We start from the raw sequence: 23,004 nt of genomic DNA, 5'->3' as shown, positions 1-23,004 counted from the left end.
CGGCGGGCAGGCTGCGGGGCGGCGGCGGGGCGGCCGAAGCCAGGTTAGTCCCGGCGCGGCGGCGCTGCCCTCCCCTCTGGTTCGAGTGGGCTCGCCCTCCTTCTTCGGGCGCGAACGGGCGGAACCAACCATCCGCGTCACGGGAAGGGGGAGCCCGCCGAGCCCGGAGACTTCCCCCGCCAGAGAGTGGGCCAGCTCACCTGCCCGTTGTAAACTGGCGGAAAGAGGAAGCACCATCTCCTTGGCTGGGGGTGGAGAGGGTAGTTGTAGCCTCATGTCTTCTCCAGTAGGAGAGGGCAGGGAAAGGCGTCTGTCTTGGAAGGCGTTGTGAGGCAGGGGACCGGCCCCGGGGCTCTCCGGTGAGCAGGGAGGCACGGGCTGCCCCCGGCTCCTCAGGGAGCAACGGCAGGTCCACAGAGGAGGCCGTGTGGGCTCTCTGTGGGGCTGAGCGGGAAGAGGAGGCCGTGTGAGCTCTCTGTGGGGCTGGATGAGCAGCCCTGGAGCCTACAGCCCCACTGCCCTCAGTGCAGCCGGACCTGGGCCTGGGCCGCTCAGCTGCCTTGTCCTGGGGCTCATCTGTGGCTTCAGGGGCTCCTGCTTTTCTGCCTGGCTTGTGCCGTCCCCCCCCAGCACAGGTCCTGTGGAGTGGGCTGGTGGGGTTGGGGGCGCAGGAGGCCCGGGGAGGCCAGCCCTGTGTGGGCAGTGCAGGGCACCTCTCGTGGCGAGCAGCCCCTCCGAGGCCCAAGCACAGCTGTGCCATTACAAGTCTCGCAAGGGGACAAGGCCTCTTTCCCCGTAGGTTGTGAGCATCTCATTGTGTCCCTATAGGGCATGTAGGCTCCTTAGACCAACAAAGACCAGTTAGGAGTTGAACTGGATGGTCCCTCATGTCCTGACCAGCCAGAATTACTATATGGCTTCATCCCGTTTCTGTAGTTGTAATGCCAGCACGAAGATGAGGCTCCCCCGTTGTGTTGGACTGTGATTATGAAAACAGGTACTGAAGCTTTTTAGGACTTTATTCCTAAGCTATGAGCTTTATACTTCAAATTAGGCTATGCTGAAAAACAGCTCTGCAAATAACTTCCATATCACCCGAATAAATACACTGTGAGTAGGACACTGTGAATTGGAGAACCAGTGGAGATCTAGGGTAAAAGAAGAATAAAAAAAACCCCACCACATTTCTGCTAAACTAGGATATACTTTCTCTGTCCTTAACAGTGCTATCCATGCAGGCAAGGTGCAGTTTCTCTGCAGTCATGTGTCTGGCTAGAGAATTTATATAATAGTACCTTCTTCAGTCCTCCTTTTAATCTCTCTCAGCACTTAAAATTCCCTCAGCCAGCACTGAAGTTTCTGGAGAAAGGGGTTTTTGTTGTCATGGAGGTAATGTGGAGTCATGCAAATGCTGTTCTGTTCAGGCACTTTGTCTGCACGAAGTATTTTACTCAGAGGAGATGTCTTAGAACCCTGGTGCCCTCTTTTCCCATACAGTTGATGAAGGTCTCTTAGGAGTTCTGTTATCAGCTTTGTATCATAGACATTTAACCTTGGCCTGTGTAGCAATAGACATACCATAAAATAAGTTGGGTTTTTTTTTCTTATTGCAGGGAACCTGTAGGAATGATGCAAGTGAAATCGCAAAGTTTTCTGCATGTGTGTTGTGCTTGAGACATGATCTTGATCATTGATAAAACTGTCTGCAAATATAAAACTGTTCCAATAGAAAATTAAATTTATTAAGGCAGATTCTAATCGTGGTGTTGACTGCTCTGTGGTGTTTTTTTTCTGAAGTACATACATGTTGCATGTTCTGTCTGTAACCGGAACAACTCAGCATAAGATGGCGATGACTTGCTAGTGGTAATAGATCAGATACTCATTACTGTCTGACCACTAGGAGAAAAGCTTCTGTATTGGACATTTGCTAAGAAATAGTGCAGCAAACTTTCTTGTGGAGCAAAATACAGCACTTACAGTGCGCACAAGGAGAAGTGTTAGTTTCTGAAGACAGCTTTTTAGCCACATGACTTGCACAAGACCCCACTGTTTTCTTCCCCAATGCTTTTATTCTTTGACTGCTGACTTCTGTTTCAGGCTGAGTCTCATGTACTTGTTTGTGTGACACAGACGCTTGCTGTAGAAAGTCTGCTTGACTCTCCCCTTTGCCAGAGGAGGGAGTAACCCTTTGGGGTGCTGAATATCCTTGAGCCCCGAGAACTTCCAGGCTAACAGTCTGCAAAGTCACACAAGTAGCCAACCACCGAATAGCCTAAGAGTTAGGGCACCTGAGCTGTATTGTGGGCTGGACTGCCCTAGATCTGGCTTACAAAAATGAAATTAACAATATCCACTTTTGCAGAGCATTTTGAGCTTTATAGTCAGAGCACTGTATATTCACGTAGTAGTGTTATATTTACTTGAACAGCGCCATTGGTATCGATGGGACTTGACGAAATGTGCTTGCTGAGGCCTTGAACCAGCAATACCAGACCTAATGATCCTCTTCCCAACAGTCCTAGTTGTTTAGAGAATTTTTTGACGCGCACAAATAAAGGCACTTAAAAAACAAATAGCACCTGATTTCCATATATAGCGTCTTTGGGAAAATACCACCCCATCAATTATGTATTTTTTTTAAACACTGCCTTTTATTTCTCTGTCTAAAGGGGCCCATTTAATACTGCGAGTAATGTTCTGAGTAATACCGGGCTTGGCACAAATGAGGCGCTTAACTGAGTTCCTTATTTTTATTATCCATTGTCTGCTAACCAGTTTTTTGTTGTTTCATTTATTTGCCTTTTCCCTGGGGAAGGAAGGATGGCAGCTCGGCGTGCACTGAAAGCTGTCTTGGTGGATCTCAACGGCACACTTCACATTGAAGACTCAGCTGTGCCAGGCGCGCAGGAAGCTCTTAAAAGGCAAGCTACCTTTTTCGATTTCCTCTGATAGGTTATGTCAGCACTGCTTGCACAAAGAAGCTTCTTTAAGTAAACGGGCCCAAAACTTCTGCCTTTTTGTGCTGTTGTGGATAAGCAAATACGTGGCCAAATTGTGATTGTTTTTACACCTACGTTAATACCAAGAGAAATCAGCAAAGGGTTTAGATATTGAAAAGTTGCTGCATATCACCTGAGCTCCTGCCACTTTCCTAAGTTGCTCTCTAGGTCTTTTCAAAGTCTTTTCTTGATAGAAAAAGACAATGTTCAGGGTGTTTACACTAATTCATATGGGACTGCAGTTTTAACCAAAGTAGAAAGTAGTTAAGTTAACCTGAATTACCTCACATACACCGAAGTCACTTCAGCAGAGCTGCTCCTCAGTGCTTTGTTTAACTATAGGAACCTGATTGTACATCTGAGCCTGTAGGTCTGTGCTGAGCTGAAGTGGAGTAACAGAGAGAATAGCTTGTCCTAGTGAGCAAGACAACCTTTGCAGAGTTCTTGTCTCATTCAGTCTTGCAGCCAAGGCTTTGCTTTATTATTGTAAAGTTTCTCTGCAAGGTAAACAACCTCAGTCATTTTTCTGTTTGTGAAACATTTGATAATACAGCCCATCTTTTGTAGGAATATCCACACGTCAGTAAGCAGGACAGTTAAGTACCTCTTTCTCTTCTGATGAAAGGGTGCCTAAAGAACCTGAGGCATAGTAAAATACTTAATCTGGCTGAGTCAGTGGCAGACCAGGATACGCCACACCAGGGATCTTTGTACTGTGTTAGGACATTGTTTTCCAGGAGAAGACATCTTGCAATGGATGAGGAAAAGCAGAACGTAATGTAAGCTATCATGGTGAGGGAGGACGCCTTAAGATGCTGGGGCAGTAAGAATAAATAAGGGGAGAGGGACAGGGTTGAATTCAGGATGTGGTGTTTTTACTGGGTTCTGTTGGCCACTTAGATTTTTATAAAGCTAGACTCTTGTTCAGAGGAAAAGTTCACAGAGGAATTAGGAAACTCTGCATTTCTTCTTGCAAATAATTATGTGGAAATAATTATCTTGTAAAGGTGTAAAAGTAGAAACTTCTTCTCCCTGCTTCAGGGAGAACTTGTGCCAGTGTCCTGTTTGCTGCTCACCTGCAAAGCTCCAGGCAGTAGAATGGACAGAAGAAATAGCTTCTGTAGAATCAGAAGACATTATAAAGTCACTGATTCTCCTTTGTCTTCTGCTTTTTCTTGATTCCTGCTGAGCTGAGCTGAGCTCGTGCAGGCCCTGTGCTGGCTGTGGCAAGGGAGGGAGTTAGCAAAGGGATGAGGTGCAGAGGGAGTCTGGTGCTGTTTGTCAGCTTCAACCTGCTGTTACCGCTATGGAGAGTGGGTGTCATCATTTCACTGCAAAGAACAACCACGTCTTTTTGCTTAGAGGTTCGGAAAAAATATTTTCTCATGCTTTTTTCTGCTAACCCATGTCATTGGCCTTCTTAAAGAGAAGCTGAAATGACTGACATGCAGTTTGCTGAGGGAACAAATGGATAGGTTCCATTTGTAGGGTTACCTCCCAGTATTCAGGCTGATAATAAAATAAAAATTAAATTTATTTTATTTCCTAGCAACCAGGCGACTTTTTTACCAGTTTGTACTTGTGAAGGGTAAGTGTATCTTTCTGGGCAGCAGACCAGAAAAGAGGAAGAAGTGGCAGGTGTAAGCAAGTCTCCAGCACTGACCAACTTTATTCTGATGTTCTCCATGTAATCGTGATGCCAGTGTTTGTTTCTATAGCAACAAACAGAGAAAGTGATGGTGGGGGAATAATTAAAGGGAATGCCGTTGAAATTGTCACTTAAAATTATTTGATTGTTTGGTAGCATGTACTGTCAGTGTAGGGCAATAATGTGGTTTTGTGGGATATTGGTGTTCCTCAGCAAAGGGAGAAATGGCTGCAAAAGCTGACATAAAATGGCCACACAGGTAACACAGGTTCCTAGAGTATCCTGCATCTTTGAATGAGCCACAGCTGCGGTGAAATTCACTCAGTGTGTGAGTTCAATATATTAATTCAGCAACAAGGTTCTTTTGTTTGTTTATTTTGGTTCAGGATGCTGTTGATCCAGAATGCAGGGCTGGCTTATTTATTATCTAGTTTGAATTAAACAGCTTTTCAAACTTACTGTTGTTGATTGTAAATATGTTTGTTACTACAATGAAGATGGAGTTTGGAATCACCATTTTCCTCCTGACTTTTCCTGTTAGAAGCAAAGGAGTGGAGACTTGGTCTTGTTCTGGTAGTGTAATTCTTGCTGTCTGTTTCACGTTACCCTCAGTCTATGGAAGTTAACAACCTCCTGGTTTTTCTGTGGCACCAGTATCCTGGGATGTATAGTCTATTCATCTGCAGCCTTCAGACAAATGGTCCTTTTTCAGTCCCAAAGAGATGTTAATAGAGGGATGCTGTGACTGATTTGCCTTTGCTCTTCCTCCATCAGGCTGCGCAGCGCTTCAGTTACCATCCGATTTGTGACAAACACGACAAAGGAGTGCAAGAGAGACCTGCTGGAGAGGCTGACGAAACTAGGATTTGACATTGCAGAAAATGAGATCTTCACATCTCTGACAGCAGCCAGAAATCTTCTGGAGCAAAAGCAGGTGCGGCCTCTCCTCCTGGTGGATGATAAGGCCCTGCCTGATTTCGCAGGTGAGGTGGTCAGAAAACAACAAGGGGGAAGTTTCTGAGCAACTAAGGAAACATGGTTCCCTCTGTTTATAGAATGACAGTCATACGTATACCACTAGTCCTGGTGAAGCCTGAGGTGTGGAACTCCCCAGAGTCATAAACATCCTTTCTTCTTTTTTAAATTAACATTGAACAGTTTGAAGTTGTACCTTCTTGAGGAGTAGTAGAAGTGGCATCCAAAGCCTTCAAATAGTCAGGAATTTGGGTAAAACTTGATACTTTTTATTAATTTTTGGTGTTAAAAAAAAAAAAAAGTATCACTAGATCACTGGAGAGTTACTGCACCTACCAGTGCTGATTTGTTTTATTGCAAGGGTGTGTCAGTTTGTTGGAAATCAGGTTTCACTCAGCTATTGCAGTTTTTGCTAGCAACGAGCTGAAAAGCAAGGGTGTACATGCACACACAGGAGGCTATTTCTGTCTTAATAGATAATTAGAAAATGTAAAATCTCCAGGTAGTTATTGTTACTTGTCTTGTATTGATCATCTAGGTCTCACTCCATATACTTTGATACCTTAACTGGTGACAGAAGATTCATCACCCTCACTTCTCTAGATTATCATCTCTAAAGACCTGCTTAAAACTTGCTTTGCTTTCACATTTTTGTTTCACATTTCCCTCTACCAGCAAGAAGGGGAGTAGAATATGATATATTCTAACGCAGACATGCCTAGTGGGTACCCGGAGCTAGGACTGTTAGACCTCGACTTAACCTCATTATTGTTTCAAGAGTAGTGAAGATACCTGCATTTTTTAAGTTTTTAATGTTTTTACTCAGAGTTGAAAACTGTATTTTGTATATTCAGTCTTTCATTTAAAGTCAAGGCAGCAAAAACGTGGATGACATAACCACTGCTCCCTGCCCCCAGCCTTGTGAACTGAAATCCTTACAGCTGCATACTTTAAGTAAGTTCTAATCTTGCTAGGAGCTAGACATTCCCTGTTAAATTTTAGTGCCATAGTCTCGTCAGTAATCTTCAGAAAGGTAAGTGTTCAGGAGAAAAGCCTCTGTGGGCTCTGAGGGCAACGAAACCTGATAATCTGCTCTACCTAACATCCTATCCAGAAAAATATGCCCCCAGCAATATTCTCTCTTTGTGTTGTCTGGGAAAGCTTTCTTGAGTCAGAAACAGCAGAGAGAACAACTGTTGTACTGAAGGTATTTAAATCAGTTTAATCTCCATGTGTTTGGGATCTTTCCACCAGTTTTACAGTAGCTGATGCTAATTTTGTAAAAGATGTCAAAGACAGAGGTATGAGCGGAATACATGGGCGACATTATCTATATTGCCTGGGTCTGGAATGGGTTATTTTGTTTCTTTTTGCTACAAGTGGTTTGGCTCACATTCTCTCAGTGCTGCTCTTGAAACATTTAAGTACAGTGGAGAATGCTTTATATTCCTCTTAATGGCTGCTATTGAACTATTCTTGGCTGATCTCACTGTAAAGTTGGTCACAGATGGATGAATGTAATCCATTCCTGGTTAAAGGACCCAGATGCTCTTGGGTGGTGTCACAAATCCATGTGGCATCACTGAGTGTATGTTTTGCTGTCTGGCCTAACTGAAGAACATGGAGCAGGGGATGTCAGCTGCAATGACACTCTGGAGACGTGGGAGCTCTAGTTGTCCCAGTAAAGGTGTAGAGGGTGTGCTTTGTGAAGGGGAACGAAAACCCCAGCAAGTGCAGGATGCAGCTGATTATTTAATTGTCATAAATAAAACTCTCTGGTACTCCTGCTTCCATTGCTGATTCAGTTCAGAGGTGGCACTGCCACGTAAAAACAGTCGTGCTCCTCTGGAGCAGTGCAGGACAAAGGAGGTGCAAGCTGTTCTGGAGGGGACTAATGCACATTTAAAAAGAGATTTTAAAAAAGACCTTGCAGAAGAGCCAAAATTAATCTAACAACTTCTAGGTCATGTGCAATACTGTCTGCCATCATAACCAGACTGATAAGTAGAACAACAGTCAGGCTTTATACCCTAAGTGGAGTTTTCTCTGACTAGAGCGGATAAAAAAACCTGTTGGAATTCACTAATCCTCCTGCTTTACTGTCTTTATAAAGCGGATGAATATATGTAGAAAGCAGTTCTCAGATAAAAAAAGTAATTCAGTTAAAAAAGTGGTTTGCTGACTTTCATTGGAGGCAGTGAGAGAATCGCTGTTCAACAATCACTGTGTCCAGCTGCAGAGTCGTGTTCTTTGTGAAGGACTGCAGAGTCTGGATAGATCAACACCTTTTCTGCAGATGCTTTCCTCACTTCTAAGAGACATAAAAGTAGTCTGTGTGCTGTGTCTGTGTCAGAAAATGCTCATTCTTGCTGTAAAGGGATTAATTGCACTTGTTGACTGTGTACTGCTCAGTATGAATAAAGTTCTGTTGGCTCTGTTTTGATTTTCCAGGGATAGCCACGGCTGACCCCAACGCAGTGGTGGTAGGACTGGCTCCCGAGCACTTTCACTACGAGAGGATGAACAGAGCATTTCGGTGAGTTGGCCCCTCCTCACGGCTTCTTGGGTAGTGGCTGTCTTGTACCTCTACATGAGTGAGGAAATCCCTCTCGCATGGGAAGGAGGGGGTGGTAGCAATATCAGTGTTATGTAGCATGGCTGTGGTGTCTTCCTCTGGCTCTGAGAGAGCACCGCTAACCTCGGTGGGCCTTAACCAGCCCATGTTTTCGTAGCTTTCAGTCTGTAAATAAACTGTAGAACTACAGTCATGGTTGTCATTGAGGTGAAAAAGTTGGCAATGCTTCAAGAGAAAATACACAAAACCAGGGATATTGGGAAGCACCAGGAGATGGCTTCTATCTTCAAATCTCAGCCTTTGGAGCCAGATTATTACAGGGAAGGAAATCCAGTATTTAGGGCAGATTTTTCCTTATCTGCCTAATGCAGGCTATTGAGCAATATCTTCTGAAACATCTTGTGTTCAGGAGTGGCCAGGACAATGTGCTGGGCTAGATGATCTGTGGATCTGATCTGGTCTGTCTTATTTCTGAAGCTCTTTGTTTTGTGTGTTGATTAAGGGGTAAATCAGATAAAATGTAACTGTGACTGTACTTGACAGAGGATGCCACAGTGTATGTAGAGGTGCACAGCCATGAGTCCTTCTCTCTAGTTCGAGTTCAGCACAGCACTCTTGATTTTTAACTTGGCAAAACCCTTTTGTTTCTAAGACACAAACGTGATCCTGCTGCTGAGTTTAGCCTGGTGATGTGTCTTTTGTCTGTTGTGAAATTCACAGAGAAGGGTTGTCTGAGCAGGCCCCTTACCCTGTGCCCCAACAGAGCTGCCATGCCCCCATTTCGTTTCGCTGGGAGCTCTCTGGGCTCTGGCAGCCATTTAGGCCAAGCTGATCAGCCTGGCCTGGTAACAGAGGAGCAGCACCCACCTCCCCATCCCATCCTAGCTAACCCCTGTGAGCAGCTGGTAACCAATGCTATCTCAGAGCTAAAGAGGACATCTGGTAACACCCTGGATAACTCCCTGTAGTGTCTACAATATATGTGATGAGTCCTCTCCACTCTTCACTGGTGGGATGATGGCTACCATACAATTTTTCACCTTGGAATTTGAAAAAAACTGATCTCAAGCACCTTAATTTGTCTTTATAACCACTAAATCCAAAGAGGGATTATCGATTGCTGCTCATCAGTGTCTTATGGAGGCTCCTTGGAGTAGGAAGCTGATGCTGTCCTTATCTGCTTGCCAGTTCTATGTCATAAGAACATGTATTGACCCAGACTGATTCTCTGTCTGCCTCATTAGTGCGTGTTGCCAGTGGCATTGATTTTGGAGTTTTACAGCATGCTCAGGAGTGGGCTGTAATTTCACAACTGCATGAACTTAACCCGTCATGTATTCCAGTGCTTACATCATTTTATTTATTGCTATTTCTGCCATGAATATCATAGCCATTGAATAATAGTCATTAGCTGTCTCAGGTTGGGGGCCGGGACACTTGAAGCCAGACACTTTAAACCAGTCATGACATTCAGGTTGCTGTGGGCCCTGGGCTTCCCCAGGGCAGCACAGGCAGGCAGGCCTGCAGAACTGGCTCTGTGGAGGTGGGAGAGGTTGTCCCAGGCTGGATTTGGACAACAGCTCTGGTGATGGAAGGCAGGTGCTGAAGGCCAAATCCAGTCGGTGTCCCGGCTGTGGGAGCGGTGTGGCCTTGCTGCCTGAGAGGGTAGTGTGGAGTGCAGCTGCCTGGGAGTCTGTGTCCTGAGCTGTCAGGGTGTTGTGGCTGCATCCTTCAGCTCGCCTCGCATTCCCAGCCGCCTGGCTGGCTTGTCTGCCTGGAGGAAGATTTCATCCTCTGTGAATCTGTTCTGAATTTGCCTGGTGTTTTCCTGGTCCTGTGTTTCAGGCTGGGCAGAGGCCCTGAGATGGGCGCTCTCTGATCTCTACTGACTTGTTCAGGGTTTTTCCCCCAGTCCTCTACTGAGGGTAAACTGGTTTTCTGGTGTCAGTTTTGTCTGGTCTAATGGAAATACTAACTACTGGCCACACTCTCTTCTTCTTGAGCCTTATGCCATGTCTGTATTGCTTGTCCTTTACTGATCAGATAATTAAGTCACTTGGGATTTGTATTGCCCATAGCAAAACTTTAAGGTGAATCTGATTAAATGCAGATACCTACAGTGCTGATACCTGCATCTGAGCTGGTGACCTGGGCTCCTGAGGGAGAGAGGAGGTGCTTGTAAGGCATCATTCATTTTTCCCCTAGTCGTGCTTAAAATAGGACAGTTGAACTGTGCCCTAGAAGTGCTTTTTCCTCTCCACTGACTCTGAAGAGCCCAGGCTGACTAATTACCTGGTAGGCAACTACTCAGTTGATATCCAACATTGGGTTAGGTAAATCTAACCCAATATGAGTCCCAAAACGAGATACACAGAGTAAGGCCATTCTCTAGGCACCAATTGAAATGACTGAGACTAAATTTCTCTTTTTGTATACGTGGGATTTTGATGCCACATTTAAAAGAATTCTCTCAGGTGAGATCTTTCCCACAAACTGCTGAATGTAAGTGGTTGTGGTGCTGCTGTCAAATTAAATTTTTCTGTATCCTAGAGGCATCCTTCCATCGTGAACGTATCTGGCTGCTCACAGACTCACATGCTAGCTCCCTTCTTGTTGAGCTTGCTTTGGAACTCATTGATTCAATAGAATTGTTTTGTGATAATTAAGTGAAATGAAATATTATAATTTATGTACTGCTCAGAGTACCCAGGCTGCTCTGCAAGCATGTGGGAAGGAGCAGATGTCCTCCAAGGAGCACACAGCTCACCTAAGCCAGCCTCTTTGAGCAGAGTCACAGCAGAGCTCCAGAAAGGCAGTGAAGGGGCAAAGCAAGATGTTGTTTGTCTTCTTAAAGGTGCTTTTTTGTAAATCAGGCATTTTGTAAATCCTTCTTTCTGCCCTCAAGGTAACGGCCAGCATTTCCCCTCTTTTTCGTCCGGCTTTGCTAGTTACATTCCTCCCTGTTGTGATGAAGACTGGAGCTTCTTCAGTACCCAAAGAAGGTGCTGTAAAATCGAATGGGAAGCGTTTGGTGGTAGTTACCTCAACTTTTACAGATGCTCTCTGGAGGGCTTTGTGCCACTGGAGCTGAGGCTGGGGCACAGGAGGACTGCGGAAACATTGCTGTGCTTGGCAGTACCCAGAGGATTCCTCTAGCACAGCAGCAGCAATGGAAGAATCAAAGATTAGGTCTGGATTCTGTGAAAGCAAGGTCTCTTAACCTTCCATTTATTACTTTGCTGTCCCAGGTCCACTGTTCCTGCACTGTGTGTGCTACCAAGACACGCTACCTCCCACAAGGGTTTTATGAGACAGGAGCCCTCAAGTAGACATGAACTGACAGGGCAGCGAGGCTCAGGAGGTGCTGATTGAGATTGGTGGGGCAACAGCAGTTTCTTAATTACTTCTTCCATTACATTTTTCCACCTGCTCCAGATGATCCCATGTCCTGTGCAGGTTTTTACAGGTAGGTCAGCCGGCAGGCAGCAGTGGTGTCTGTGGAACCCCGAGGAGGACACACACTCTCTTGGCGGGGCAGAAGTGAGTCCATGGAAGGTGGGAGGATGTCAGCTGTTGGGCAGGCAGCAGTTCCCAGTCTCAGACCAGTGTTGCACTCTCTTCATGAGGCTCCCAGGTGCTGTGCCCAGCCAAGACCCTCCTGCAGCACTGCCATATTGTGCATTATGACCCTTATTCAGTGATGCTTTTATTGTACTCACAAGTATTTGGAATCCACCAACTTGTTGCTTTGAACTATCTTCCACCTGGAATTTTTGGTTCCCAATAGGAAGGAGCCTAAATCCAGTTTTGTTTCTAAAAGACATAGTAATAGCACTGTTGACTCGGGAATTTGGTGGGACATGAATCCCCCTAATACCTTCATGCCTTTTTGTGTAACTTGATATTGTAATTCCTCCAACGTTAAAATAGAAAGTTAAGATAAAGTGATTCACCTTCTAGTTGGGATTCACCTGGAAACACATAGCTGTTCGGCTGTTAGAGGTGATACCAGGACCCCCAAGAGCTGCTGGGCTGCAGCATCCTGAAAGCACTGCTGTGTTCTCAGCCCAGGCAAGGAGATTAAGGCTGTGGCCATTAAATTGCTACCTCTAACCACTACCTGTAGTTAATGTATTTTAAAATACTTACTTGGAGAAATCAGATGGCTTCTAATGATACGGTGTTTGCCTTAGTGAAAAGTGAGGCTGCTTAGAGGAATGGACCTAATTCCATGAGAAAGATAGACAGGATTTAAAAATAGTTGTGTGTTAAAATCCTCAAGATAATGAATTCTTTATTTTGGGGATTTACTAGCTGTTTATGAGGAAAAGAGGGAACTTTAACTCTGAAAATGAATGCTAGCTTGTATTGTAATTTGGGGCTTCATGGAAGTCAGTGGGAGTTTTGTTGTCAACTTAAATTAAAAGTTGGTAAAGGCCAGTTGAGGCCTTCAGCTGTAAATATTTCTTTAATATGACTTTTGTATTTTCTTCTCCACTCATTCTTTAGGTTGATTTTGGATGGTGCTCCTCTTATAGCTATACATAAAGCCAGGTATTTCAAGAAAAAGGATGGCTTGGCTCTGGGACCTGGGCCTTTTGTAACTGGGCTGGAATATGCGACAGACACCAAAGCGACAGTGGTGGGGAAACCAGAAAAAACCTTCTTCCTGGAAGCTTTGCGAGGGACTGACTGTGCTCCAGAGGAGGCCATCATGATCGGTGATGTACGTGGGGCCCAAATACTTTTATCACCCGCCTCTTAACACAGTGCTTATCTCCACTGTGTAGTGCCTCCCAGATGCCATGAGCTGATCTTCCAAAAAGTGCTGGGATTAAACAAGGGGTGAAAATTGAGCTGTCAAAACTTCCAGGATTTAACATGTAGTCTGTGGGGTTAGTTCTCTTACTTCAGTTGCTAGTTTGATCAGGCAAAAAAGCAGGTAGTAAACCATTCCTGTGACAGTGTTTCTAACAGGCAGCTAAATGATTTGACTCCATGCAGCTTTTAAGTGACTGGTTAGTGAGGTGCAAGGCAGAGAAAATCTTAAGAAACAGCATCTGTGACCGCTAACCATCTGATCTGTTCTGTCCCAGGACTGCAGGGATGATGTCGGTGGCGCCCAGAACGCGGGCATGCGTGGGATTTTGGTACGCACGGGTAAGTGCTGGATGGAGTGGTCGCTGCAGGAGGCAATGGGGCATTCAGTGATCTTGCTCCAAGCCCTGGTGCCTTGTAGAAGCCCCCCAACTCCGGCCTTTGTACACCGAGGGGATGCCAGGAGACCCCAAGTCCATCAGTACGTGCATTTTGGGGTGAAGTCAGTAGATGCATTTCCTCGGCTGCAGGGTGGCAGCCTGTCACCCAGTGGATTGTGATTAATTCAGGATAGGCCATCATATTTGATGTTTCAACAACAGGGCTAGAGCAGAGACCCCAAACGCAGGAGGATGATGTAAAGTAATAGATGGGGGCGGCTGATCTTGTAGGTGCGAATTTTTTGCTCTAATCACTCTTAAAATCCTGAGCACTAATCAAAGAATAGAACTGTTACTATGACATCTCAGATTGACTGGTATTGGCATAGCAATGTAACCTCTGATCATCCAGGAACTCTGGTGATGTTCCCTGGTAATTACACTTGTAATTATAAAAGTAATTTTGCTTCAGACAAAAGTGGAACCTTAAGGGACTGACAGGTATTACCGATGTTATTGATGATACCGTGGACTGGGTAATGTCCTTCTGAGGTGGCAGCTGCTTGTGCCACACAACCCATTATGCTGAAAATGAAAGCAAGCAATCCTACCTTTTCTCATAAAAAACAGAATGGAAGGTGATAGTGTGATTATTTCAAGACCCTGCAACACGAAGATCTGAATCACGTAGTGCCAGCACGGTGGAGTGACGCTAATTTTGAACCAGAGTCATCCCTGGAGGAACTGCAGTGAGGCTCAGTGTTTGCTCAGGGAAGGCTTGTGGGATGGTTGTTGCAGGAGAATCTCAGATGGGTTCTGGTTGTTAGTGATATGAGGAGGCTGTAATTTTTAGGGAAAAAAAGGATACTCAGAAGAGCTTGGTAAATGAATCTTTCTGTTAATCTGTTACAGGTAAATATCGACCAGCAGATGAAGACAGAATCAATCCGGCTCCTTACTTAACCTGTGAGAATTTCCCAGAGGCAGTGGAACACATCCTAGAGCATCTGCTATGAGAAAGGGAGTGGTTACTTCAAAGAAACCATCTGTGTCATATCATTTCCTTTACTCTTGCTTTCAAAATTAAGGTCACAGGACCAGTCAGTGCATGCGTGGCATCAGAAGCCAAGCCGTGAGCCCCTTCCACTCGAGATGTGGCAGGGCCCCGGCGCAGTCGTGGCAAAACCCCTTTCCTGTAGTAATTTCACAAGGATGCGATGAGGGACCGTGGGTACCCAGCAGGTGAGACAGGAAGGCTACAACCAGCACAGCCCCTTTCCTGAAAGATGCCAGGAACAGGGCAGAGTTCTGTTTATTTTCAGTTTTCCAGAAGTGATGAAAGGCCCTGTCTGGAAAGTGTCATTTTCTTCTGCTGAATAAGCTAAACTGACAAAACCTACTGGAAATACTCAAGTAAATAAACCTCAAAGACTAACAGAGTCTTAGTCAGCCTGTAGTGATTTCACAGAGTAGGTCTCAGCTCTCCTCTAATTTAAAGGTAGAGATTATGTACGTTTAGCAGTGACTTTTAAATTAAAATATCACCATTGTTTAATATTAACTACTGTTGATATCTTTCCTCTCATTAGAACAGATCCTGGGTTTTGTTTTTCAGATTTTACATAAAATTAAAACTGTCACCATTTTACAGATGTTTTAATTAGATGCTGTTATTAAAAAGAATGGTACAGAAACAAAACTCTGGTATTAAATGCCGTAGAGACTGTGAATTTTTGAAATTAGACTTCAGCAGGGTCCTATTAATGCTGTAGTTGCAAAATTTCACTATTGTTGGAGCTTTTTGTTTCTTTTTAATGTTATGGGAAAAATCCTTCACAAGCCATGGGGACAGATTCCAGTTTTTACACAGTTGGTTAGCAGAGCTGTAAAATGAAATTTAATTCCATAGTTTGCAATGTTTTTCCTATGTGCTGAATCCACCGATATGAACCAACTTTGTAATGATGGTAAATAGCTTTTCTGGTCCATTTGTAAACCGTAATAATCAAAGTCCTTTACAGTTGTTTTACAGTGCTCCTGAGTGTTAAATTATTAGATTGTAATTATACATTACTGGAGGATTAACCTTATTGAAAATACAGTTTTGTGTTAATGAGCCATGCTTGTTCTTGTTAAGAAAAATCATTGTGATGAAGAATGGGAAGCTCTCCTTACATCAAAGAGTGTTGATCTGCACTCTGATCGGATCAGATCTGATCTCTGTCTGAGACAGAATGGAGTAGACTCAGCAGAAGAAACAGTAAACACCCCCCCCCGGAATAAAATCCCATTTGTGTGCCCTCATCGGTTGTAACCTGCAGTTTTGAATAAATTCACACATCTAAGTGCTCATGGCAACGGTTCTGAATGTGTGTTGGTTTCTGCTTGGAGTACGTCAGGGAGGCCGTTGGCCTGTAGTCAAGAGTCAGGTTCAGGAGGTGGGAGATCTGTAAGCAGAACCCTGTGAAGAGGTCACCCATCAAAACTTCTGACAACCCGAGTGACGCTGGCACAGAGACTGTCTGCCACGGGGCATTGATGCGAGACGTGGCACTTGAAACAGCAGCTGCACACAAGCCCCTGCGAGGAAAACCCCGGCAGAGCTGTGAAGAGAAGTGTCTTGCCAAGCAAGAGGGAGGGTAAGAGTGGGGCAGGAAAGAGACCTGAGAGCCTGAAAAAATGACTAATTAAGAGTTTCAGATTTAAAGATTGCAGGACAGTGGCAGTCCTGACTGCTTACCCAGGCTTTTAAGCAGAAGAGTCTCCAGCCTGGCTGGTATTTACCCTGCACTGCAAAGGCTCGCTCTGTGTGTTTTATGGCTGGCTGCAAACCAGTGGGGAACGACCAATCCAGTTTCTAGTTAGATTAGCCTAAATCCACTGATTTTCTACACTGTCTGCAAGTCCCTGTCATTCCTTGCCTTTTTCACCTTGGAAAGTCATACATTTGGCACGTCAAAGCTTTGAGCTTAACTGAAAATAATGACAAACAACAAAATTTACCTGAATTTCACTGAAAGCAGTGACTTACATTTTATTGAAAAGGGTGCAGGTCTCTGCTGGTAAAGCTATGCTGGTTGTGATGCTCTACTCTCAAAAAGGGAACGCTAATATCTGTTCTGAACAAGCTTTCTGCTCCAGTTCTACTCCAAACCTGTAAACAACTGTTGTAAATAACAAGCAAGCAATCTCTAAGTCTTTATACATAAAGTTAAGGCTGGAGTCTTCCTAACATAGCAACTGCCATTACATTATTTCCATGAAGAATGTTTTTTGAATGGTCACTTAAAAAGGCTAATTAAAAAAAATAAAGAACACCACCACCACCACCCCCTAATTAAATTTTGGAATTGAAGATTTCCCCCTGACATTTCTTACTACATTCTCTTCCCTGGAAACAACAGCACTTTCTTCCCATCACCATTCAATCCTTTGGAGGCATGGTGATGCCACTGTGGATAGCAAAAGTCTTGGAAGTTTTCAGTCTTTGGGTTTTTTTCTTTTCAAACTGACTCAAATTCTCTCTGCCAAGCTGTGTACTTCTGGCTTAGATTCTTTGCTGATGGCTTGGTGTGGGTGATCACATCCAGGAAATCTGCTGTTGTGATTGTGTCTAATCGGATTGTGGCTAAATTACTGTTGCCTAAAGAGAAGAGAATTGATTAAATACTGTTATTATTACCAAAAACCATTCTTTTATGTCTCTGCCAAATGCAACACAATATGCAAAACCAAAATTATAATCCTAGTGAGATAAGGAAAAATTGATATCTGTGAACAGAGCACAGATACCGGCAGCTTTAAAAGAAGACATGTTCAGAAATGTTAGCTTAGGCAGATGTTTCAGAAATGTAGTTTAAAACTTTCCTAAGCAGATAACAGAGCTCCACCTGCTGGGGTTAACATTATAATGTCTAGAGTTACAGCGGTGGATCAGTGTTTCCCAGACCCGATTCTCCACTCGGAGCTGTGGTACCTGGCTGATGGTTTTCAAGAGCATCGAAAATTTTCCTCACTGGTCTCATGGCTGCTTCCTTGCAGACGAGTTTTATATCTGAGCCGGAGTACCCGTCTGTTTCCTGTGAATGATATATTATAGCTTCAAAATCGGTCAGGAATGGAATTTACAAGCATATCTGTCTTATCTAAAATATTTGTAAAGTCTATTCCTGTATAAAATATATATATGTGCACATATATATTTTTATGTACATACTCCCCTCAATATTATGCAGCTTGTTCTTGTTTTGAGTGCCCACACTACCTTGTAGGAGCAAGGAAAACACTGGGCATTTTCTTTCTAAAGGCAATTTTCTGTAGATCAAATAAAACCTGCTCTTCTGTGTCTGTTCCTGGCTCTCCTGTTAACATTTTTAAACTATATTTCCTTAGTAGTGCTTATGAAACAAAAACTTAGCAGTATTGTCTCTGTGAACAGACATAAAAGGGGCCAACTGGGTAAGCTCTAAGATATTTTCAAAGAATTGAGGATGTGACAATGGGCTAAATGAAGAAAGCCTCCTATCTAGTGAATCTCTTCACTGTCTAAATGCTCTTTTCTCCTGCAGCAGTGGAGCTGTGACAAACCTTCCCTACACAATTAACTGTTCATTACCCCGATGAATTGGAAGTGCTCCCAGCTTGGTGAGAAGAGTGATAAAATATACTGTTGCTGGAAGTCTCCCTGTATTTAAGGCTGAAAATCTGGCCCAACAGAGAGGATCAGAAGACACCATTTTGCAAGCAGAGCTGTGTGAAACCAGCTATTTCCACAACCAGGAACGTGCTGGTGAAATGCTCAGCCTCGTGCCTCGCTGGTCTCCCTATGGCTGGAGCCTCAAACTGAGCTGAGGTGCTTCCCCCAGCTCCATATCTCACAGCTGCTGTGCCCAGAGGTGCTATCCCAACCCTCTGGACCTCCTCTGCCACAATGGCTCCCACACAGAGAGACCTCAGTCACCGCCTGGGCGCTGTCCCTGATGCAGGCTCACCTGGCCCAGCAAGCCATAGTCCAGATCCGTTCTCAGCTCCACTCCTCCAGTGTTGCTCAGCGGGGGCAGCCAGTGCTGGATCATCACCCGCCGTGCCTCTTTACTTGGGAGGTCAACCAAAATTCTCTTCTCCAACCGCCGCAGCATGGCAGAATCTAACTCCCTGAAAGCAAAGGAGGAGAGGAATTGTCTCATGGGGGCTGACACTTTTTAACCCCATCTGTAACTGTGTCAATGTAATTTAAAAAAAAAAAAAAAAAAAGTGGGGGCTGTTAATTACCCAGTGTATTCCTGTTCAGTGTGTTAGCAATACACTGGCTTGTGACAGTGAGTCTTAACAGTAACAATCAGAAGTTGTAGTTCTCTTCCCTGGCTCTGGTACCCACCTGCAGCGTGTCTCATCAGGAACAACATCTCCCTTTTTCCCTTTGCTATTAAGGAGATGCTACAAATTGTCTGGGGCACTGTCAGGCCTAATTAACTGCTACTTTGCAAGGGATGCTTAGTAGGTATAAAATACAAATTGAAGGTCTTGGATGTGAGCACCATGTTTATGGCAGAACACGATGTCAATCTGAGACTGCTCCTGCAGTACAAAATATAAATAATACAGCCACAAAGGCAAGTATCTTTATAAAAAATCATGTGAAGGATGGACAGGCTGGATAAATGTGTCAGCCAAAAACGATGATGCTGTCAACATCAACACCGATGTTTTGCCTAAAAAAAAGAAAAAAAGGTAAAATACCAAAGATTGGGACTACTCTTCATTTTTACTTGCTAGTGATGCACAAAGGAAGCTTGAAAGAAAAATGAATATTTCTTTCTGTTCCTTTCTCAATGCATTTCATCACCACCTAGAAACAGTTCTTCTTGCCAGTGCCACAGATTCTATCAGTGTCAGGAGTCCTGGCTCGCCCAGCATGCCAGCTTCTTTCAGACACACATCCAAACAGTTCATTTTAATCTAGTTTTTTTCCCCCAAGTGCTTTTCAGTTGTTTACATCTAACACAACCAAATAACTCAATACAAATTCCTACTCCAGTTCATCCCATGTCACTTGTGTAATGGGAATCGTCTACAGGTACCCCAGTCATCCACATAATTTTCAACAAGAAATAGCTGCTGCAAAATATTTACTCACGCATAAGTCTCCAGTGTCTTTCAGGAGCTGCTCTGAGCTATTATCCCTCCAAGTGCTGTACCAATCTTCCTCTACTGGCCCCATTCAGTCACGGGCTTGTTATTTCATTCTAAAATATAATTCAAACCTCTGCCGAGAAACACTCATCAAGGGGAAAAACACTTCCACATGCCTTGTGCAGGCAGAAAAACACAAGCACTAAGCACCAGTGCCACCCTTGTCAGCTGAGCAGAAGGAGCCAGCTGTTGGAGGACTGCACCTGCAATCTGGGACCATAGCTACACTTAAATAAACCTGCCCCTACCTTTCCTGACTCCCTGGTGAAATCTTTTTGCCAGCAAAGTCAACATTCAAGCAACGCTTCTTGTATGAAACTCCTCTTTAATTTATAGGGAGCTCAAAGCCAGCTCAAGTTGGATCTGTAGCATGTCAACAGAGCCTACTTCTGTCACCTTTGGTGACTTCTCCTTATTTTTTAATAGCAATTGTTTTCTACTGACATAGTATTTGATAAAGAATGGCAAAAATGGGCTCCCAAATCTCCACCTATGTGCCTGAATAGGTTTTTGACAGACCTCAGCGTGCTTGGCTCCCAGCTCAGCCACAGCAGAAGCATCCCTCTCCCCAAAAAAGAGCTCTCAGTTTGGGAGAGCTTGTTCCACATGCGCTGAGCCAAGGGCAATTAAAGTGGAGATGAGAAAAACAGATCAGTAGGAACTCAAAGGACAATAGGAACTCGCTCAGATCTATCCCAGTCCTTCTAATCAAGGCCTCAGAAGTAAATACCAGAGTTTGCTAATCAATGGCTGCTGACATATTGTTATTACTGATATTTTTAGGCTGTTTAAGATGCCGTCCAACATTCAGTACAACTCCTCTTGCACAGGATCCCACCCAGACTGGACAAAGAACCACATTAGTCCCTGCTGACCTTCCAAATGTATTTTTCAGTTCAACTTCTCCTCAAAATTGCTTTGCTTGGCTGGAAATAATTATTCTCTGGCTGACCAACCCCTTGGCTGTTGTTTACCCTTATTACCATCCTCTGTGTAAACAGTGCAGAAGTCCTAAGGGTTTTAGAGATGACTGCGTAGATACTCTAAACCACTGTTGCAGGGAAAGGACAACCACAGCCAGAGCCTCTGCAAATATCCCACATATCCTCTAAATGATGACATTTTCCATCACTCTTCCTACTTCAGAGCATTCCTGGGGTGTCCCTCCAAGATCACAGTTTCATGAGCTCCCTAGCCACATTCTGTAAATAAATCCGATGATGCACAGAAGTTGCTCTGTTTATCCAGAAAGGTTACAGTGACCCTGCTTGTTGGTTGAAGAGCAAAATAAAGACATCACATTTTTGCTATCTGAAGTGTTTAGGTTGTTTGCTAAATTGTTTTGTTAGTGATCAAATTAAGTGACAGTAATCAGAATAGAATAATAAGCATTGAGCCAAACAAAATATTCTCTGAAACAATAACTAATAACAGTATTAAGAAATGCTCATGAAGGATACACAAAGCTGTACAGGACCTATAAGTGGGTGACTTTTTGGAGCTCCCCCAGGTTGACATCAGGATGCATCATGCCATGTTATCACTCCCAAATTTCATGACGACAAACAAGACAGACACCTATTTTCATTTCCAGAAGGGAGAAGGGTAACAAATGCATTTTAGGCAGAAATGAAGGGACCTCAACAACTCCAGAGGTGAACCCAGAAACAGCAACAAGGACTGACTGGTCCATAGTTAATCCCTGCCTAGAGCAATCATCACTGTGGTGCTCTAGAGGAAAAGGCATCAAGAATGAGGAAACTTCTCATCCTTCCCACCTTCCATCCCCCAGTGCAGAGGCCTGGGCAGGGCCCCCATAAGCTGGGGGCTTGTTCTCACTCCACACCTTCTCCTGCCCCTCTTAGGGCTTCCCCACACTGTCCTTCTCCAATCCCCTTCCCGCTCTCCTCCACCGTACACCATTCCCTGATGAGAGGGAAGGAAAGGGCTCACTACGGGGTAATCCCAGATCTGATTAGGATTTTGCAGCCCACCTCTTTCTGAGCTCATCTTGGCCATGCACTCACGGCAATGACAGGACTCAGGTCGGACAGAAGGGAAGAGTCTATCAGCCTGCACCAAAGCCTCACCCACACTGATGCTGGGGAGGGAGGAGCAAGCAGCACTGCAACGGAAGTAAAATCCACTAATACATTAGGAAACATTCACTACATGGGTAAGGAACACTTTATTTCTTCACTAATGAGGCCTTTGTTTTATTTAATTACGTTGAATCATTTCAACAAGTAATTTGTCAATAAGAAGTGCCTTCATGAGCAGCAGGTAGTAAGGCTAGGCAGCAAGCACTGCCTGAAGAGGAAGATCAATAGCTGCAGTGCAGCTTAGGACAGCGTAAAGAGCTTTGTTTAGGCTTCTTTTCACTCATCTAAAAGCAGCTTGGTACTAATTTTTTTCATGATCAATAAAAATCCAAGTTAAACAAATCTCTTGAAATCCAGCTTAATACCAAATGTTTGCACGAGCACAGGGCTGTGCTGTGAAGCCACAACCTTGGACTGCACAGTACTAGGTATTTTGAAACTTTGTCATGAAATATCCCTATGCAGCTGAAGTCTGGGGTCTTACAGTACGACTGAATAGTAATAAAAATAATAGTAATAGTAATAAAAATAATCTGTAAGCATAGAGCTGAGATGTTAAAGGGTGTTTGAATCCTGCCAACCTCTCTAGAAGCATGCTCCCAAATTCTTCAGGTTGTAAGCCTCAGGGACGATATAAGATGCTCATGGCTTTCACAAGCTTTCTATCCTCCTAAAACACCTTTCTAAGGATAGATTCAGTCACATTTTAAAGGTTGGATTTGCTTAAGAGAGGCCAAAATCCAACTTGCCCATGAGCAAAGTTCAGAAAGTCCAAAAGAAAATTCTAAGCTCTCGGGTATAAAACTTTTGAAAGTGGGAGCTGGCTTCTCACAACAGCTCAGATGCCACCCTTGTACCAACGGAGTTTGCAAGTTTTATGTGGGAGCAGTTCCCCAGAATAGAAATCTTGTCATTTTGGATCTACCTTAAAAAAGCTGTGACATTTCTGATGTTTCAAAGAAGCAATTTTTCTGAAATTAGCACTTCGTAATTGCAAAATGATCCAAAATCAAATGTGTAAAACACTCAAAACTGCATTCTGTAATTTTTGCACGACTTTCCAGAAAGAGTTTATTGTTGCATAAGACAGACACACACTAACAAGACACGTGCAGGAATCTCTTTCTGCAGGAGCATCGAGAGAGAGGTCAGCCTCATGCTTACGCTGACACATCTCCAAGATCCCTAGATCCACCACCAGCCACACAGTGACCTTCAAACCAGTTACTGTCTCTGAACTCTTCCTCAGTGGATTTGAAATATCCAATTTTTCCTTTCAAAGCAGTGCGCAGGAGTAGAAAGACGTGGGTCC

At 44.1% G+C, this 23,004-nt stretch overlaps 2 protein-coding genes across 8 annotated transcripts in view; one reads left to right on the top strand and one right to left on the bottom strand.

The window, feature by feature from the left end:
* Positions 1 to 6: 6 nt before the first annotated feature.
* HDHD2 (haloacid dehalogenase like hydrolase domain containing 2) lies at positions 7 to 15,666 on the top strand. 3 transcript variants are annotated; one of them, XM_026865408.1, is made up of 7 exons: positions 7 to 43; positions 2,823 to 2,924; positions 5,425 to 5,633; positions 8,077 to 8,161; positions 12,710 to 12,926; positions 13,297 to 13,360; positions 14,311 to 15,666. In XM_026865408.1, the coding sequence occupies exons 2-7, from the start codon at positions 2,824 to 2,826 to the stop codon at positions 14,412 to 14,414; spliced, it is 780 nt and encodes a 259-aa protein (XP_026721209.1). In that variant the 5' UTR covers positions 7 to 43; position 2,823; the 3' UTR covers positions 14,415 to 15,666. The 3 variants fall into 3 exon arrangements, with proteins under 3 accessions (XP_026721209.1, XP_026721207.1, XP_026721210.1); XM_026865406.1 differs by having other exon boundaries at positions 2,819 to 2,924; XM_026865409.1 differs by lacking the exon at positions 7 to 43 and adding an exon at positions 125 to 230.
* KATNAL2 (katanin catalytic subunit A1 like 2) overlaps positions 14,719 to 23,004 on the bottom strand; it is a 33,481-nt gene continuing 25,195 nt past the window's right edge. For all 5 annotated transcript variants that reach the window (XM_026865400.1, XM_026865403.1, XM_026865401.1 and 2 more), the window contains 3 exons: positions 18,390 to 18,552; positions 17,375 to 17,477; positions 14,719 to 17,041 (listed from right to left, as the gene is read on the bottom strand). In XM_026865400.1, coding sequence (XP_026721201.1) covers positions 16,902 to 17,041; positions 17,375 to 17,477; positions 18,390 to 18,552 — 406 coding nt within the window. In that variant the 3' untranslated portion in view covers positions 14,719 to 16,901. The remainder of the gene's footprint in view (positions 17,042 to 17,374; positions 17,478 to 18,389; positions 18,553 to 23,004) is intronic.

This window comes from Athene cunicularia (genome assembly GCF_003259725.1).
Source record: "Athene cunicularia isolate RWA chromosome Z unlocalized genomic scaffold, athCun1 chrZ_part1, whole genome shotgun sequence".
Taxonomy (NCBI): domain Eukaryota; kingdom Metazoa; phylum Chordata; class Aves; order Strigiformes; family Strigidae; genus Athene; species Athene cunicularia.
Note: the sequence above shows the minus strand (reverse complement) of the source record. Positions and strands in the feature narration are given on the sequence as shown.

Coding starts and splice junctions, on each gene's coding strand:
- HDHD2 (XM_026865408.1), top strand. CDS start 2,824: ATGGCAGCTCGGCGTGCACTGAAAGCTGTCTTGGTGGATCTCAACGGC. Junction 2,925..5,424: donor GCGCAGGAAGCTCTTAAAAG/GCAAGCTACCTT, acceptor TTCCTCCATCAG/GCTGCGCAGCGCTTCAGTTA. Junction 5,634..8,076: donor GGCCCTGCCTGATTTCGCAG/GTGAGGTGGTCA, acceptor TTGATTTTCCAG/GGATAGCCACGGCTGACCCC.